General features: G+C 58.6%; 1 protein-coding gene across 1 annotated transcript; it reads left to right on the forward strand.

Annotated features, from left to right (window-relative positions):
- Nucleotides 1-533: 533 nt before the first annotated feature.
- LOC142403312 (uncharacterized) lies at nucleotides 534-20,088 on the forward strand. The gene is given in 32 exon segments (XM_075489537.1): nucleotides 534-680; nucleotides 1,643-1,815; nucleotides 1,910-2,130; nucleotides 2,230-2,387; nucleotides 3,471-3,559; nucleotides 3,652-3,775; nucleotides 3,777-3,872; nucleotides 6,778-6,967; nucleotides 7,058-7,233; nucleotides 7,309-7,544; nucleotides 7,592-8,631; nucleotides 8,690-9,627; nucleotides 9,716-9,832; nucleotides 9,940-10,050; nucleotides 10,185-10,212; nucleotides 10,298-10,378; nucleotides 10,481-11,442; nucleotides 14,211-14,475; nucleotides 14,590-14,652; nucleotides 14,921-15,095; nucleotides 15,184-15,246; nucleotides 15,363-15,426; nucleotides 15,515-15,536; nucleotides 15,584-15,660; nucleotides 15,708-15,825; nucleotides 15,873-15,935; nucleotides 16,066-16,143; nucleotides 16,302-16,363; nucleotides 16,423-16,430; nucleotides 16,630-16,687; nucleotides 18,680-18,726; nucleotides 20,040-20,088. Coding segments are annotated over 32 exon segments (6,099 nt in total).
- Nucleotides 20,089-20,232: the final 144 nt, after the last annotated feature.

The raw sequence follows: 20,232 nt of genomic DNA on the forward strand, positions 1-20,232 counted from the left end.
CTTCCAAAGCCCATGACGCCCCCAAAATTCATTGTGAACCCTACGGTTGGTCCTTCAAACCCATCTTGAACCTCTTCCAAGGTCAATGACACCCCAAAATTCATCATGGACCCGATGGTTGGTCCCTCAAACTCATCTTGAACCTCTTCCAAAGCCAACGACACCCCAAAATTCATCGTGAACCCTACATTTGGTCCTTCAAACCCATCTTGAACCCCTTCCAATGTCCATGACACCCCAAAATTCATCGTGGACCCGATGGTTGGTCCTTCAAACCCATCTTGAACCTCTTCCAAGGTCACTGACACCCCAAAATTCATCATGGACCCCATGGTTGGTCCTCGTCAAGCCCCCCCCCCCCCCCATTTATTCGTTGCCCTCTGAAGCTGCCGGATTCCTCCACGGATCTTCAACCTTGGTTCATCTCCTGTCTCAAGGCCGCGGGGAACGCCGGCGGCTCCCGAGGTGGGACACGGCGCCCCGGCGAATTAATTAACGGCCTCTCGTAACGAGCGGCAAAGGATCCGCGGGGAATGGCGAGGGCTTTTGCGGTGGGGTGGGGTTGGCCGCTGAAGGCAGCTGATGACGATGGTGACGATGATGATCCTGCAACTTGGGGTGGGTTTGGTGTTGTCATTGCCATCACCATCACCGTCATCACCACCACCAACACCATCATCGCATCATCACCGTCATCACCATCGCCATCACCATCATCACCACCACGCCATCACCCATCCATCACCATCATCATCACCACCATCACCACCACCATCCCTCCACCATCATCCCCCACCACCACCACCATCTCACCACCACCATCACCCACCACTCCACCACACCACCACCACCACCACCACCAACCACCCACACACCACCACCCCACCATCCCACCACCACCATCACCACCACCACCACACCACCATCACCACCACCACCACCACCCACCACCACCACTCCACCACCACCACCACCACCATCACCCACCATCACCACCACCCCCACCACCACCACCACCACCTCCACCACCACCACCACCACCACCCACCATCACCACACCACCACCACCACCACCACCACCATCACCACCACCACCACCACCTCACCACCATCACCACCACCACCACCACCATCTCCACCACCACCACCACCACCCACCACCACACCACCACCACCACCACCACCACCATCTCACCACCACCACCACCACCATCACCACCACCACCACCATCACCACCACCACCACCCCCACCACCACCACCACCATCACCACCACCACCACCACCATCATCTCCACCACCACCACCACCATCATCTCCACCACCATCACCACCACCACCACCACCATCATCTCCACCATCACCACCACCACCACCACCACCACCATCACCACCACCACCACCATCATCTCCACCATCACCACCACCACCATCATCTCCACCACCACCATCACCACCACCACCATCTCCACCACCACCACCATCTCCACCACCACCACCATCACCACCACCACCACCACCACCACCACCATCACCACCACCACCACCATCATCTCCACCATCACCACCACCACCATCATCTCCACCACCATCACCACCATCACCACCACCACCATCACCACCACCACCACCACCTCTACCAGGACCGCAAGCTGACCAAGGTGGAGCAACAACGGTTCAAGGAAGAAGCGGAGATGTTGAAGGGCCTGCAGCACCCCAACATCGTCCGCTTCTACGACTCCTGGGAGTCCACGGTCAAGGGGAAGAAGTGCATCGTCCTCGTCACCGAGCTCATGACCTCCGGCACCCTCAAGACGTGAGCGACGGCGCGGGGGCGGCGGGCGGGGCGGGCGGGCGCGGCGACCCCGAGGCGGGGAGGTGAGGGTGGGGCGGCTCCTCCCGTCTCGCAGGTATCTCAAGAGGTTCAAGGTGATGAAGCCCAAGGTGTTACGGAGCTGGTGCCGGCAGATCTTGAAGGGTCTCCACTTCCTCCACACCCGGACGCCACCCATCATCCATCGGGACCTCAAGTGCGACAACATCTTCATCACCGGCCCCACGGGTTCCGTCAAGATCGGCGACTTGGGTTTGGCCACCCTCATGCGGACCTCCTTCGCCAAGAGCGTCATCGGTGAGAACCCCCGCGCCGAAACGCGGCCGGTGGGGCGGCCGGCGCCGGTTCTCACCGCCCGGCGTCGCGGTGTCGTGGTGTGTCCCCCCCCCCCCGTAGGGACGCCGGAATTTATGGCGCCGGAGATGTACGAGGAGCGTTACGATGAGTCGGTGGACGTCTACGCCTTCGGGATGTGCATGTTGGAGATGGGCACCTCCGAATATCCCTACTCCGAGTGTCAAAACGCCGCCCAGATCTACCGCAAAGTCACCAGCGTGGGTCCCTCCGTCGCCGCGGGCGTGTCCCGGAGCCCTCCACCCAACGTGGGGGTGGTGGTGGTGGTCGTGGTGGTGGTGATGGTGGTGATGGTGGTGGAGATGATGGTCGTGGTGGTGGTGGTGGTGATGGTGGTCGTGGTGGTGGTGATGGTGGTTGTGGTGGAGGTGATGGTGGTGGTGATGGTGGTCGTGGTGGAGGTGATGATGGTGGTGGTGGTGATGGTGGTGGTGGTGATGGTGGTGGTGGTGCTGGTGGTGGTGCTGGTGGTGCTGGTGGTGGTGGTGATGGTGGTCGTGGTGGTGGTGATGGTGGTTGTGGTGGAGGTGATGGTGGTGGTGATGGTGGTCGTGGTGATGGTGGTGGTGCTGGTGGTGGTGGTGCTGGTGGTGATGGTGCTGGAGATGGTGGTGGTGGTGATGGTGGTGGTGGTGTTGGTGATGGTGGTAGTGATGGTGATGATGGTGGTGATGATGGTGGTGGTGCTGGAGATGGTGGTGCTGGTGGTGATGATGGTGGTGGTGGTGATGGTGGTGGTGATGGTGGTTGTAGTGGAGGTGATGGTGGTGGTGATGGTGCTGGTGGTGGTGGTAATGGTGGTGGTGGTGATGGTAGTGATGGTGGTGGAGATGGTGGTGGTGGTGATGGTGGTGGTGCTGGTGGTGGTGGTGTTGGTGATGGTGGTGGCGGTAATGGTGCTGATGGCGGTGGTGCTGATGGCGGTGGTGCTGGAGATGGTGGTGCTGGTGGTGATGGTGGTGATGGTGGTCGTGGTGGTGATGATGGTGGTGGTGGTGATGGTGGTGGTGGTGGTGATGGTGGTGGTGGTGATGGTGGTGGTGATGGTGGTTGTGGTGGAGGTGATGGTGGTGGTGATGGTGCTGGTGGTGGTGGTAATGATGGTGGTGATGGTGGTGGAGATGGTGGTGGTGGTGATGGTGGTGGTGCTGGTGATGATGGTGATGGTGGTGGTGGTGTTGGTGATGGTGGTGGTGGTAATGGTGATGATGGTGGTGGTGATGATGGTGGTGGTGCTGCTGGTGGCGCTGCTGGCGGCATCACCACGGTTCCTCTCCTCGTAGGGCATCAAACCGGCCAGCTTTGAGAAGGTGACGGACCCGGAGGTGAAGGAGATCATCGAGGGTTGCATCCGGCAGAACAAGGCGGAGAGGTGGGGCCGAAGGGGGGGGTGCCAGGCGGGGACCTCCTAGGTGACCCCACCCCACCCCACCCCCCGCTTTTCACCCCCCTCCCGGCCCGTAGGCTCTCCATCCGGGACCTCTTGAACCACGCCTTCTTCGCCGAGGACACGGGGTTACGCGTGGAGCTGGCGGAGGAGGACGGGGGGTGGGATTCCTCCCTGGCGCTTCGCCTTTGGGTGGAGGACCCCCAAAAAATTGAAGGGGAAGCACAAGGACAACGAGGCCATCGAGTTCAGCTTCAACCTGGAGGCCGACGTCCCCGAGGAGGTGGCCTACGAGATGGTGAGAGACGGCGGGGGGCCGAGGGGGGGGACGGGGACACCCCGAAACCTTTCTGGGTTTGGTTCCTCCAACTTGACCCTTCCGTAAGTTGAGGGAGCTCCAAATTGACCGTCAAGCTCCCGGTTGGCTCCTCCAAGTCATCTTGAACCTCTCCCAAAGTCCGTGACGCCCCAAAATTGACCATGGAGCCTACGGTTGGGCCCTCAAACCCATCTTGAACCTCTTCCGAAGCCAACGAAACCCCAAAATTCATCATGGACCCGATGGTTGGTCCCTCAAATTCATCTTGAACCCCTCCGAAGTCCATGACACCCCAAAATTCATCATGGACCCTATGGTTGCTCCTCAAACTCATCTTGAACCCCTTCCAAAGCCCGTGACGCCCCAAAATCATCGTGGACCCTACGGTTGGTCCTTCAAACCCATCTTGAACCCTTCCAAGTCCGTGACGCCCCAAAATTGACCATGAACCCTACGGTGGGCCCTCAAACCCATCTTGAACCTCTCCCGAAGCCAACGACACCCCAAAATTGACCATGAACCCTACAGTTGGCTCCTCCAACTCACCTTGACCCTCTCCTGAAGTCCGTGACACCCCAAAATTCATCATGGACCCTACGGTTGGGCCCTCAAACCCATCTTGAACCTCTTCCGAAGCCAACGAAACCCCAAAATTCATCATGGACCCGATGGTTGGTCCCTCAAATTCATCTTGAACCCCTCCCGAAGTCCATGACACCCCAAAATTCATCATGGACCCAACAGTTGGCCCCTCAAACCCATCTTGAACCCCTTCCAAAGTCCATGACGCCCCAAAATTCATCGTGGACCCTACGGTTGGTCCTTCAAACCCATCTTGAACCCCTTCCAAAGTCCATGACGCCCCAAAATTGACCATGAACCCTACGGTTGGGCCCTCAAACCCATCTTGAACCTCTCCCGAAGCCAACGACACCCCAAAATTGACCATGAACCCTACAGTTGGCTCCTCCAACTCACCTTGACCCTCTCCTGAAGTCCGTGACACCCCAAAATTCATCATGGACCCTACGGTTGGGCCCTCAAACCCATCTTGAACCCCTTCCAAAGCCCGTGACGCCCCAAAATTCATCGTGGACCCTACAGTTGGTCCTTCAAACCCATCTTGAACCCCTTCCAAAGTCCATGACGCCCCAAAATTGACCATGAACCCTACGGTTGGGCCCTCAAACCCATCTTGAACCTCTCCCGAAGCCAACGACACCCCAAAATTGACCATGAACCCTACAGTTGGCTCCTCCAACTCACCTTGACCCTCTCCTGAAGTCCGTGACACCCCAAAATTCATCATGGACCCTACGGTTGGGCCCTCAAACCCATCTTGAACCCCTTCCAAAGCCTGTGACACCCCAAAATTCATCATGGACCCGATGGTTGGTCCCTCAAATTCACCTTGAACCCCTCCCGAAGTCACTGACACCCCAAAATTCATCATGGACCCAACAGTTGGCCCCTCAAACCCATCTTGAACCCCTTCCAAAGTCCATGACGCCCCAAAATTCATCGTGGACCCTACGGTTGGTCCTTCAAACCCATCTTGAATCCCTTCCAAAGTCCATGACGCCCCAAAATTGACCATGAACCCTACGGTTGGGCCCTCAAACCCATCTTGAACCCCTTCCAAAGCCCGTGACACCCCAAAATTTACCATGGACCCGATGGTTGGCCCTTCCAACTCATCTTGAACCCCTCCCGAAGTCCATGACACCCCAAAATTCATCATGGACCCAACAGTTGGCCCCTCAAACCCATCTTGAACCCCTTCCAAAGTCCATGACGCCCCAAAATTGACCATGAACCCTACGGTTGGGCCCTCAAACCCATCTTGAACCCCTTCCAAAGCCAACGACACCCCAAAATTGACCATGAACCCTACAGTTGGCTCCTCCAACTCACCTTGACCCTCTCCTGAAGTCCGTGACACCCCAAAATTCATCATGGACCCTACAGTTGGGCCCTCAAACCCATCTTGAACCCCTTCCAAAGCCCGTGACACCCCAAAATTTACCATGGATCCGATGGTTGGCACTTCCAACTCATCTTGACCCTCTTCCAAAGCCCGTGACACCCCAAAATTGACCATGGACCCAATGGTTGGTCCCTCAAATTCACCTTGAACCCCTCCCAAAGTCACTGACACCCCAAAATTCCCCCATGAACCCTACAGTTGCCTCCTCCAACCCATCTTGAACCCCTTCCAAAGCCCATGACACCCCAAAATTGACCATGAACCCGATGGTTGGTCGCTCAAATTCATCTTGAACCTCTCCCAAAGCCAATGACACCCCAAAATTGACAATGAACCCTACGGTTGGGCCCTCCAACTCACCTTGAACCTCTCCCGAAGTCACTGACACCCCAAAATTCCCCCATGAACCCAACGGTTGGCCCCTCAAACTCATCCTGAACCCCTTCCAAAGCCCGTGACACCCCAAAATTCACCATGGACCCGATGGTTGGTCCCTCAAATTCATCTTGAACCCCTTCCAAAGCCCATGACACCCCAAAATTGACCATGAACCCTACGGTTGGGCCCTCCAACTCACCTTGAACCCCTCCCAAAGCCCGTGACACCCCAAAATTCATCATGGACCCTATATTTGGTCCTTCAAACTCATCTTGAACCTCTTCCAAGGTCAATGACACCCCAAAATTCACCATGGACCCGATGGTTGGTCCCTCAAATTCATCTTGAACCCCTTCCAAAGCCAACGACACCCCAAAATTGACCATGAACCCTACGGGTTCGCCCCCCCCCCGCCCCCCGAAATCCATCTGGAATCCCTCCAAAGCCAACGGTTCTCCAAGTTCACCGCCACCGGCTCCCCGCGGACACCCCGGTTTGCCCCCTCCCCCCCCCAACCAGGTGAAATCCGGCTTCTTCCACGAGAGCGACTCCAAAGCCGTCGCCAAATCCATCCGGCACCGGTTGACGTTGGTGAGGAAGACGCGGGAGAAGAAGCAAGCGGAGGGGCGGGTGCTCCCCGAAAACGAGGACACCGAGGTGGACCAACACGTCCGGCAGCAGCTGCTTCGGCAACAACCCCCCGGCACCGGTGAGACCCCCCACCTTCCACCCCCGCGGCCGGCGGCCCCCCCCCAAAATTCCTCACCACCACCACCACCAGCCCCCGGTTGTTCCTCAGCCGCCGACGGGCTCGGGGAGAGCGGTCCCACCGCGGATGCCACCGGCACCCGTGGTCTCACCGGGGCGCCCGAGCCCGCGCCGCGGCTCCTTGGGTGCTACCGACGAGGGTCACCGGGACCCCCCCAAGACGGGACGTCCCCCGCTTGCGGCCGTCCCGTCCCCTTGAAGGTGCCGGTAAGTCGCCGTCACGCCGGGGTGGGTTGGGGACCGGGTGGGACCACCTCCCCACCGCGGCACTTTGACCGACAGGTCCCCTACGGGGCGGAGGGGACGTCACCGGACGTCACCGGAGGTGCCACCACGGCGGCGCCGGAGCAGCCCAGCGTTGACGGGGAGCTGGGGGTCGGCGCGACGCGGAGCCGGGGGATGTCATCGGTGGTGGTGGTGGCACGGCTGCAGCCGGCTCCTGGGGCACCGGGTCCGGGGATGGCAGCGCCAGCTCCGGGGATGTCACCAGCTCCGGGGATGCCACCACCAACGGGGATGCCACCAGCTCCAGGGATGCCACCAGCTCCAGGAATGCCACCACCAGCTGGGATGCCACCACCAACCGGGATGCCACCAGCTCCAGGAATGCCACCACCAACCGGGATGCCACCAGGTCCCCAGATGCCACCACCAGCTGGGATGCCACCAGCTCCCCAGATGCCACCACCAACGGGGATGCCACCAGCTCCAGGAATGCCACCACCAACCGGGATGCCACCAGCTCCCCAGATGCCACCACCAACCGGGATGCCACCAGCTCCCCAGATGCCACCACCAACTGGGATGCCACCAGCTCCAGGAATGCCACCACCAACGGGGATGCCACCAGCTCCCCAGATGCCACCACCAACGGGGATGCCACCAGCTCCGGGGATGCCACCACCAGCTGGGATGTCACCAGCTCCCCAGATGCCACCACCAACGGGGATGCCACCAGCTCCCCAGATGCCACCACCAACCGGGATGCCACCAGCTCCGGGGATGCCACCACCAGCTGGGATGTCACCAGCTCCAGGAATGCCACCACCAACGGGGATGCCACCAGCTCCCCAGATGCCACCACCAACGGGGATGCCACCAGCTCCGGGGATGCCACCACCAGCTGGGATGTCACCAGCTCCCCAGATGCCACCACCAACGGGGATGCCACCAGCTCCGGGGATGCCACCACCAGCTGGGATGCCACCAGCTCCAGGAATGCCACCACCAACGGGGATGCCACCAGCTCCCCAGATGCCACCACCAGCTGGGATGCCACCAGCTCCGGGGATGCCACCACCAGCTGGGATATCACCAGCTCCAGGAATGCCACCGCCAACGGGGATGTCACCAGCTCCCCAGATGCCACCACCAGCTGGGATGCCACCAGCTCCCCAGATGCCACCACCAACTGGGATGCCACCAGCTCCCCAGATGCCACCACCAGGTGGGATGTCACCAGCTCCAGGGATGCCACCAGCTCCCCAGATGCCACCGCAGTCGGTCCCCATCGTGCAGCTGCAGCCAGCTCCAGCGATGCCACCGCCAACCAGGGTGCCACCAGCTCCAGGAACGGTGCCACCAGCCATGGGGATGCCACCAACCGTGGGGGTGCCACCAACCGTGGGGGTGCCACCAACCGCGGCGATGGCCCCAACCACAGGGATGCCACCAGCTCCAGAGATGCCACCAACCATTGGGATGGCACCTCCTTCCGGGTTGCCACCGCCATCTGGGATGCCACCACCATCTGGGATGCCACCAGCCCAAGGGATGCCACCAGCCCAAGGGATGCCACCAACCATGGAGATGCCACCACCGCCATCTGGGATGCTACCACCACTGTCTGGGATGCCACCAACTATGGGGTTGCCACCAACTATGGGGATGCCACCAGCCATGGAGATGCCACCAACCATGGAGATGCCACCACCCCAAGGGATGCCACCAACTATGGGGATGCCACCAACCATGGAGATGCCACCAACCATGGAGATGCCACCAACCATGGGGATGCCACCACCACTGTCCGGGATGCCACCAGCCCAAGGGATGCCACCAACCATGGAGATGCCACCACCCCAAGGGATGCCACCAACCATGGGGATGCCACCACCCCAAGGGATGCCACCACCCCAAGGGATGCCACCAATCATGGAGATGCCACCAATCATGGAGATGCCACCACCCCAAGGGATGCCACCAACCATGGGGATGCCACCACCACTGTCTGGGATGCCACCAACCATGGAGATGCCACCAACCATGGAGATGCCACCAACCATGGGGATGCCACCAACCATGGAGATGCCACCAACCATGGCGATGCCACCACCGCCATCCGCCATGCCACCAGCCCCAGGGATGCCACCCCCGCCTCTCCCCGCCCCACCAGCAGCTCCCCCACCCGAAGACCCGCCCTCGCACCCCGCCCCCCCCGCGTCCGCCCCCAACCCCCCGCATCCGGTGCCCTTCCTCCGCGTCCCCGAGGCCACCGCCGTCCCCGAGCCTCCCGGCGCCAAACCCGACCGCGTCCGGCAACGCCGAGCCTCCTGCCCGCGGCCGGAGAGGGTTCCTCGCTTCCAACTCACCGTCCTCCAGGTGGGCGTGGGGGAGGGGCACTATTTTTGGGGGGGGGGGAGGGGACAGACGTGGGGACACCCCATAACTCGTGTCCCCGACCCCTTAGGTCTCTTCTCCTGGGGACAACACGGTGGAGTGTCAACTGGAGACCCACGACAGCAAGATGGTGACCTTCAAGTTCGACGCCGACGGGGACGCCCCCGAGGACATCGCCTGCTACATGGTGACCTCCCCCACCCCCAACCCCCAAAACTCCTCCCCTAATTAATGTCACCCCCTCCCCCCCCCCCCCTCCCCCTCCCCCGCTAATTGTCCCCAACCCCTTCGAAGGTCGAGGACAACTTCGTGCTGGAGGGCGAGCGGGAGAAGTTCGTGGAGGAGCTCAAGGCCATCGTGGCGCGGGCGCGAGGGCTCCTCGGTGGCCCGGCCGTGGACGTCCAGGTGCCACCTCCACCCTCCCCCACCCCACGCCTGGGGTTCACCCCACCCATCCCCCCCCCCCCCCCCCTCCCCCGGCCGCCCGGGGCCACCCCACCGCTTGACACCTTCTCCCCCCAAAATGTGTCTCCTCACAGGTGGGACCTCCGGAGCAGATGGGTGGTGGTGAGTAGCGGGGGAGGGGAAGGGAGGGTGGGGGTGGGGTCACCCCACCCCCACCCTGACCCCCACCCCGCCCTCCCCCACCCAGGAGAAGGCGCCCCCCAATCGTCCCCCGTCGGTCGGTGGAGGTTTTGCATCAACCAAACCATCAGGAACCGGGAAGCCACCGGTGGGTCACCCCAGAGGGGGACGCGGGGTGGGGAGGGGGACACGGGGACGCCAACGTCACGCGTGTCAACCAACGGGGGTTGGGGGTGTCACCTCCTCGCAGGTCCCGGGGGACCCCCGCCCAACCGGAGAGCCTTGGGGACATCCTGTGGTGGCAAGGTGGATGGGGTCCCAGATGTTGGTGGCCCTCAAGGAGCAGGGATGGTTGTCACCGGACGCCAGGAGCTTGGTGGCCCTCAAGGACCAGGCATGGTTGTCACCGGACGCCAGGAGCTTGGTGGCCCTCAAGGACCAGGGATGGTTGTCACCGGACGCCAGGAGCTTGGTGGCCCTCAAGGACCAGGCATGGTTGTCACCGGACGCCAGGAGCTTGGTGGCCCTCAAGGACCAGGGATGGTTGTCACCGGACGCCAGGAGCTTGGTGGCCCTCAAGGACCAGGCATGGTTGTCACCGGACGCCAGGAGCTTGGTGGCCCTCAAGGACCAGGGATGGTTGTCACCGGACGCCAGGAGCTTGGTGGCCCTCAAGGACCAGGGATGGTTGTCACCGGATGCCAGGAGCTTGGTGGCCCTCAAGGACAAGGCATGGTTGTCACCGGACGCCAGGAGCTTGGTGGCCCTCAAGGACCAGGGATGGTCATCACTGGAGTGTTGGAGCAGGATGGACCTGGGGGACCGGAGATGATTGTCCCCAAACCCAGTGACCTGGGTGTCCCCCAAGGACAGGAGATGATCGTCCCCAAACCCCATGAGCTTGGTGTCCCTGAAGGACAGGAGATGACCGTCCCCAAACCCTGTGACCGAGGTGTCCCCCAAGGACTGGAGATGATCATCCCCAAACCCCAAGAGCCAGGTGTCCCTCAAGGACTGGGGACAATCGTCACCGGCTCTTGGGAGCAGGATGGACCTGGGCAACCAGACGTCGTCGTCCCCAAACCTCAAGAGCTTGATGTCCACCGAGGATCGGAGACCATCGTCCCTGGACACCAAGACCTGGGTGTCCCCCAAGGACAGGAGACGGTCGTCACCGCAGCTTGGGAGCAGGATGCACCCACGGGACCAGAGGTGATTGTCCCCAAACCCCGAGACCTGGATGTCCCCCACGGACTGGAGATGACTGTGCCCAAACCCCACGACCTTGGTGTCCCTCAAAGGTCATCAATGACCACCCCCAACCCCAAGACCTTGATGTCCCTCAAGCCCCAAGACCTTGGTGTCCCTCAAAGACCACTGATGACCATACCCAACCCCAAGACCTTGGTGTCCCTCAAGCCCCAAGACCTTGGTGTCCCTCAGAGACCATTGATGACCGTCCCCAACCCCAAGACCTTGATGTCCCTCAAACCCCAAGCCCCAAGACCTTGATGTCCCTCAAGCCCCAAGACCTTGGTGTCTCTCAAAGACCACTGATGACCGTACCCAACCCCAAGACCTTGGTGTCCCTCAAAGGTCATCAATGACCACCCCCAACCCCAAGACCTTGGTGTCCCTCAAACCCCCAACCCCAAGACCTTGATGTCCCTCAAACCCCAAGACCTTGGTGTCCCTCAAAGGTCATCAATGACCACCCCCAACCCCAAGACCTTGGTGTCCCTCAAACCCCAAGACCTTGATGTCCCTCGAACCCCAAACCCCACGACCTTGATGTCCCTCAAAGACCACGACCTCGATGTCCCTCAAAGACCAGTGATGACCGTCCCCAACCCCAAGACCTTGGTGTCCCTCAAGCCCCACGACCTTGATGTCCCTCAAACCCCACGACCTTGGTGTCCCTCAAACCCCAAGACCTTGGTGTCCCTCAAACCCCACGACCTTGGTGTCCCTCAAAGACCATCAATGACCGTCCCCAACCCCAAGACCTTGGTGTCCCTCAAACCCCCAACCCCAAGACCTTGATGTCCCTCAAACCCCACGACCTTGATGTCCCTCAAAGACCACTGATGACCATACCCAACCCCAAGACCTTGGTGTCCCTCAAACCCCCAACCCCAAGACCTTGGTGTCCCTCAAAGATCATCAATGACCACCCCCAACCCCACGACCTTGATGTCCCTCAAACCCCAAGACCTTGGTGTCCCTCAAGCCCCACGACCTTGGTGTCCCTCAAACCCCACGACCTTGATGTCCCTCACAGACCATCAATGACCACCCCCAACCCCACGACCTTGGTGTCCCTCAAACCCCAAGACCTTGGTGTCCCTCAAAGGTCATCAATGACCACCCCCAACCCCAAGACCTTGGTGTCCCTCAAACCCCACGACCTTGATGTCCCTCAAAGACCACTGATGACCGTCCCCAACCCCAAGACCTTGGTGTCCCTCAAACTCCAAGACCTTGATGTCCCCCAGAGACCATTGATGACCGTCCCCAACCCCAAGACCTTGGTGTCCCTCAAACCCCCAACCCCAAGACCTTGGTGTCCCTCAAACCCCATGACCTTGATGTCCCTCAAACCCCACGACCTTGGTGTTCCTCAAACCCCAAACCCCACGACCTTGATGTCCCTCAAAGACCAAGACCTTGATGTCCCTCAAAGACCATTGATGACCATCCCAGACCCCACTACCTTGGTGTCCCTCAAGCCCCACGACCTTGATGTCCCTCAAAGACCATTGATGACCATCCCAGACCCCACGACCTTGATGTCCCTCAAACCCCACGACCTTGGTGTCCCTCAAAGGTCATCAATGACCACCCCCAACCCCAAGACCTTGGTGTCCCTCAAACCCCCAACCCCAAGACCTTGATGTCCCTCAAACCCCACGACCTTGATGTCCCTCAAAGACCACTGATGACCGTCCCCGACCCCAAGACCTTGGTGTCCCTCAAACTCCAAGACCTTGATGTCCCTCAGAGACCATTGATGACCGTCCCCAACCCCAAGACCTTGGTGTCCCTCAAAGGTCATCAATGACCACCCCCAACCCCAAGACCTTGGTGTCCCTCAAACCCAACCCCAAGACCTTGATGTTCCTCAAACCCCAAGACCTTGGTGTCCCTCAAAGGTCATCAATGACCACCCCCAACCCCAAGATCTTGGTGTCCCTCAAACCCCACGACCTTGGTATCCCTCAAACCCCAAGCCCCAAGACCTTGATGTCCCTCAAACCCCAAGACCTTGGTGTCCCTCAAAGGTCATCAATGACCACCCCCAACCCCAAGACCTTGGTGTCCCTCAAACCCCCAACCCCAAGACCTTGATGTCCCTCAAGCCCCAAGACCTTGATGTCCCTCAAAGACCACTGATGACCGTCCCCAACCCCAAGACCTTGGTGTCCCTCAAACTCCAAGACCTTGATGTCCCCCAGAGACCATTGATGACCGTCCCCAACCCCAAGACCTTGGTGTCCCTCAAACCCCCAACCCCAAGACCTTGGTGTCCCTCAAACCCCATGACCTTGATGTCCCTCAAAGACCACTGATGACCGTCCCCAACCCTACGACCTTGGTGTCCCTCAAACCCCACGACCTTGGTGTCCCTCAAACCCCAAGACCTTGGTGTCCCTCAAACCCCCAACCCCAAGACCTTGGTGTCCCTCAAACCCCACGACCTTGATGTCCCTCAAAGACCATTGATGACCATCCCAGACCCCACGACCTTGATGTCCCTCAAACCCCAAGACCTTGGTGTCCCTCAAAGGTCATCAATGACCACCCCCAACCCCAAGACCTTGATGTCCCTCAAACCCCACGACCTTGCTGCCCCTCACAGACCACCCACCATCTCCCCCATCCCCCTGCTCTCCCCCCACCCATTTTTTTTTGGGGGGGGGGGGGGGGGGCCCCGGCGCCCACCCGGGCACCCCGTTTCCTCGGCCCCCCCTTTTCCGCAGGCCCCCCCGCCGGAGAGGACCCCGGGCCACCCCGCGGCGGCCGAGGGGGCTTCCTTCGCCCTGGCCTTTCCCCGCCCCCGCCCCAAGAGCCCCGGTGGCCGCAAGACCTGGGGCCGCAGGATCAAGAGCTGGGCCCGGCGCCTGCGGCAGCCCCCGCCCCCCGCGGGGGGGCCCCCCCGGCCAGGTAGGGCGGGGTCGCCTCTCCTACCCCTCTGTGCCCCGATGTATGGCCCCGATGTATGGCCCCCGATGTATGGCCCCCGATGTATAGCTCCCTGTTTATAGCCCCAATGTATAGCTCCCTGTTTATAGCCCCCGATGTATGGCCCCGATGTATAGCTCCCTGTTTATAGCCCCAATGTGTAGCTCCCCGTTTTAGCCCCCAATGTACAGCCCCCAATGTATAGCTCCCCGTTTATAGACCTCCATTTATACCCCCAATGTATAGCCCCCAATGTATAGCCCCCTATTTATACCCCAGATGTGTAGCCCCCAATCTATGGCCCCCAATGTATAGCTCCCTGTTTATAGCCCCAATGTGTAGCTCCCCGTTTATAGCCCCCGATGTATGGCCCCCGATGTATAGCTCCCTGTTTATAGCTCCAATGTATAGCTCCCCGTTTATAGCCCCCGATATATAGCCTCCAATGTATAGCTCCCCGTTTATACACCCAATGTATAGCCCCCAATGTATAGCTCCCCGTTTATAGCCCCCGAGGTATGGCCCCCGATGTATAGCTCCCCGTTTATAGCCCCCGATGTATGGCCCCCAATGTATAGCTCCCCGTTTATAGCCCCCGATGTATGGCCCCCAATGTATAGCTCCCTGTTTATAGCCCCAATGTATAGCTCCCCGTTTATAGCCCCCGATGTATGGCCCCCAATGTATAGCTCCCTGTTTATACCCCCAATGTATAGCCCCCAATGTATAGCCCCCTATTTATACCCCCAATGTATAGCTCCCCGTTTATAGCCCCCGATGTATGGCCCCCGATGTACAGCCCCCGATGTATAGCCCCCTATTTATACCCCCAATGTATAGCCCCCAATGTATAGCCCCCTATTTATACCCCCAATGTATAGCTCCCCGTTTATAGCCCCCGATGTATAGCTCCCCGTTTATAGCCCCAATGTGTAGCTCCCTGTTTATAGCCCCCGATGTATGGCCCCCGATGTATGGCCCCCAATGTATAGCTCCCCGTTTATAGCCCCCGATGTACGGCCCCCGATGTATAGCCCCCTATTTATGCCCCCAATGTATAGCCCCCTATTTATACCCCCAATGTATAGCTCCCCGTTTATAGCCCCTGATGTATGGCCCCCGATGTATAGCTCCCCGTTTATAGCCCCAATGTGTAGCTCCCTGTTTATAGCCCCCGATGTATGGCCCCCGATGTATGGCCCCCGATGTATAGCTCCCCGTTTATACACCCAATGTATAGCCCCCAATGTATAGCTCCCCGTTTATAGCCCCAATGTATAGCTCCCCGTTTATAGCCCCCGATGTATAGCTCCCTGTTTATAGCCCCAATGTATAGCTCCCCGTTTATAGCCCCCGATGTATGGCCCCCAATGTATAGCTCCCTGTTTATACCCCCAATGTATAGCCCCCAATGTATAGCCCGCTATTTATACCCCCAATGTATAGCTCCCCGTTTATAGCCCCCGATGTATGGCCCCTGATGTACGGCCCCCGATGTATAGCCCCCTATTTATACCCCCAATGTATAGCTCCCCATTTATAGCCCCCGATGTATGGCCCCCAATGTATAGCTCCCTGTTTATACCCCCTATGTATAGCCCCCAATGTATAGCCCCCTATTTATACCCCCAATGTATAGCTCCCCGTTTATAGCCCCCGATGTATGGCCCCCGATGTATAGCTCCCCGTTTATAGCCCCCGATGTATGGCCCCCCGTTTATAGCCCCCGATGTATGGCCCCCAATGTATAGCTCCCGGTTTATAGCCCCCGATGTATGGCCCCCGATGTATAGCTCCCCGTTTATACACCCAATGTACAGCCCCCAATGTATAGCTCCCCGTTTATAGCCCCCGATGTATGGCCCCAATGTATAGCTCCCTGTTTATAGCCCCCGATGTATGGCCCCCAATGTATAGCTCCCCGTTTATAGCCCCAATGTACAGCCCCAATGTATAGCTCCCTGTTTATACCCCAATGTATAGCCCCAATGTATAGCTCCCTGTTTATAGCCGCCAATGTATAGCCCCCAATGTATAGCCCCCATTTATACCCTCAATGTATAGCCCTCCATTTATCATCCCCATTTATAGCCCCACATTTATACCCCCAATGTATAGCCCCCATTTATAGACCTCCATTTATACCCCCAATGTATAGCCCCCATTTATACCCCCAATGTATAGCCCCCAATGTATAGCCCCCTATTTATACCCCAGATGTGTAGCCCCCAATGTATGGCCCCCAATGTATAGCTCCCCGTTTATAGCCCCCGAGGTATGGCCCCCAATGTATAGCTCCCCGTTTATACCCCAATGTATAGCCCCAATGTATAGCTCCCCATTTATAGCCCCCAATGTATAGCCCCCCATTTATAGCCCCCCGTTTATACCCCCAATGTATAGCCCCCCCATTTATCACCCCCATTTCTACCCCCCCGATTTATCCCCCCCGTTTATACCCCCCATATATGCCCCCCCATATATTACCCTCTCCATATATACCCCCCTAGGTACCTCCATATACACCTCTCCCTGTATAAACCCCCATATACACCCCTCCCCATATGTACCTCTCCCCATATGTACCCCCGTTTTATACCCCGCCTTAACCCCCCTTTTATAACCCCATTTACACCCCTCCCCATATATAACCCCCGTATATGCCCTTCTCCATATATATCCCCCATATATGCCCCTCCCTATACATATTCTCTGTATATAATCTCATAAATGCTGCTCCGCTATACATTCGTCTATGTGCTTCTATGTATATGCTCCCCACATATACCCCCGTACATACTTTGCTCCGTATATAGCCCCATATATACCTCTGCCCATATGTACCCTGCAGGTATAACCCCATATATATCCCTCCCTATATATGCCCCCATATATACCCCCATCTACACCTCCCTCCATACATTGCCCCCATGTATACCCCTCCCCATATATATTCTTCATGTATGACACCATATACATGCTTTCTCATATGTACATCCATACGTAACCCCGTATATAACTCTGCTCACGTGGACATCCATACACCGCCCCATGTATATCCCCATATACACCTCCCTCCATGCATACGCCCATATATACCCCTTCCCATATATACCCCTCTCCATGTGTACCCCCATATATACCCTTACATATACCCTCGTACATATACGCTCCATATATACACCTATACGTACCTGCACATATAATCTTGTATACCCTTATTCTTTCATATACTTTCCATATATACCACATATATATATGTACATAGAGTCTTCGTATGTACCCCATATCCCTTTCTTATATATACCTCCCTTATATATCCCTCCCCCACAGGCCCCTCCCCATATATACCCCTCCCCATCTATACGCCCATACATACCCCTCCCCATATATACCCCCGTATATACCCCCATATATATCCCCCTATAGACCCCTATATATATGTACTGTCTCTATATACCCCATACGTGCCCCTCCCCATGTCTATCCCCATATATAAGCCCATATATATCCCTTTATAGACCCTATATATATATTTATTGTCTCTCTATACCCCATACATGCCCCTCCCCATATCTACCCCCATATATAAGCCCCTATATATCCCCCTAGAGACCGCTATATATATGTACTGTCTCTATATACCCCATACATGCCCCTCCCCATATCTACCCCCCTATATAAACCCCTATATCTCCCCCTACAGACCCCTATATATATATATACTGTCTCTACATACCCCCATACATGCCCCTCCCCATATCTACCCCCATATATAAACCCCTATATCTCCCCCTACAGACCCCTATATATATATATACTGTCTCTACATACCCCCATACATGCCCCTCCCCATATCTACCCCCATATATAAGCCCCTATATATTGCTCTATAGACCCCTATACATATGTACTCTCTCTATATACCCCATACATGCCCCTCCCTATATCTACCCCCCTATATAAGCCCCTATATCTCCCCCTAGAGACCCCTATACATATGTACTCTCTCTATATACCCCATACATGCCCCTCCCCATATCTACCCCCATATATAAGCCCATATATATCCTTCTATAGACCTCTCTCTATATGTACTGTCTCTCTATACCCCATACATGCCCCTCCCCATATCTACCCCCTATATAAGCCCCTATATCTCCCCCTAGAGACCCCTATACATATGTACTCTCTCTCTATACCCCGTACCTGCCCCTCCCCATACATTCCCCTATACATCCCCCCCTTACCCCCTCCTGTCCCCCAGGGGAGGGGGAGGACCCTGCGGACCCGCCCCGGAGGGGGCGTGGCCAGGTGAGTGGGGGGAGGGGGCGGGGATGGGGGGGGAACCAGGGAGCCCCCAAACTGCCCCGGGGACCCCAAAACCGCCCCGGGGACCCCAAAATTACCCCAGGGACCCCCAAATTACCCCAGGGACCCCCAAAACCGCCCCAGGGACCCCAGAACTGCCCCAGGGACCCCCAAAACCGCCCCAGGGACCCCAAATTACCCCAGGGACCCCCAAAACTGCCCCCAGGGACCCCAAAACCGCCCCAGGGACCCCCCAAATTACCCCCAGGGACCCCCAAAACCGCCCCCAGGGACCCCCAAATTACCCCAGGGACCCTAAATTACCCCCAGGGACCCCCAAAACCGCCCCAGGGACCCCCAAATTACCCCAGGGACCCTAAATTACCCCCAGGGACCCCCAAACTGCCCCAGGGACCCCCAAAACCACCCCCAGGGACCCCAAATTACCCCCAGGGACCCCCAAAACTGCCCCAGGGACCCCCCAAATTACCCCAGGGACCCCAAAACTGCCCCCAGGGACCCCAAATTACCCCAGGGACCCCCAAAACCGCCCCAGGGACCCCAAAACTGCCCCAGGGACCCCCCAAATTACCCCAGGGACCCCAGATTACCCCCAGTACCCCACATTACCCCCAGGGACCCCAAATTACCCCAGGGACCCCCAAAACCGCCCCAGGGACCCCAAATTACCCCCAGGGACCCCAAATTACCCCAGGGACCCCCAAAACCGCCCCCAGGGCCCCCAAATTACCCCAGGGCCCCCCAAAACCGCCCCCAGGGACCCCCCAAATTACCCCAGGGACCCCTAAACTGCCCCAGGGACCCCCCCAAATTACCCCAGGGACCCCCAAAACCGCCCCAGGGACCCCAAATTACCCCCAGGGACCCCCAAACTTCCCCAGGGACCCCCCAAATTACCCCCAGGGACCCCAAATTACCCCCAGGGACCCCCAAAACCGCCCCCAGGGACCCCCGAATTACCCCAGGGACCCCCAAACTGCCCCGGGGACCCCCAAAACCGCCCCAGGGCCCCCCCAAACTGCCCCCAGGGACCCCCAAATTACCCCAGGAACCCCAAAACTGCCCCAGGGCCCCCCCCAAACTGCCCTAGGGACCCCCAAATTACCCCAGGGACCCCAAATTACCCCCGGGGACCCCCAAAACCGCCCCAGGGCCCCCCCAAATTACCCCCAGGGACCCCAAAACCGCCCCCAGGGACCCCCCCAAATTACCCCAGGGACCCCAAATTACCCCCAGGGACCCCCCAAACCGCCCCAGCCCCCCCCCCCAATCTCTCCCCCCCCCCCCCCCCGCAGCTCCTATCGCCCCTATATCCCCCCCCCCCCCGCCTCCTCCAGCCGCTAACGAACCCCGAATCAACCGAACCCCCCGAAACCGAAGTCGATTGGGGGGAACCCAGTTCGGAAAGTGAAAGTGGGGGGGTGGGGGGACCCCCCCATCCCCCGGGAGCCCCCCCCCCGCCCCCCCGGATCCCCCTCGTCCCCCATG

The sequence above is a fragment of the Mycteria americana genome, unplaced genomic scaffold (assembly GCF_035582795.1).
Source record: "Mycteria americana isolate JAX WOST 10 ecotype Jacksonville Zoo and Gardens unplaced genomic scaffold, USCA_MyAme_1.0 Scaffold_190, whole genome shotgun sequence".
NCBI classification, from domain to species: domain Eukaryota; kingdom Metazoa; phylum Chordata; class Aves; order Ciconiiformes; family Ciconiidae; genus Mycteria; species Mycteria americana.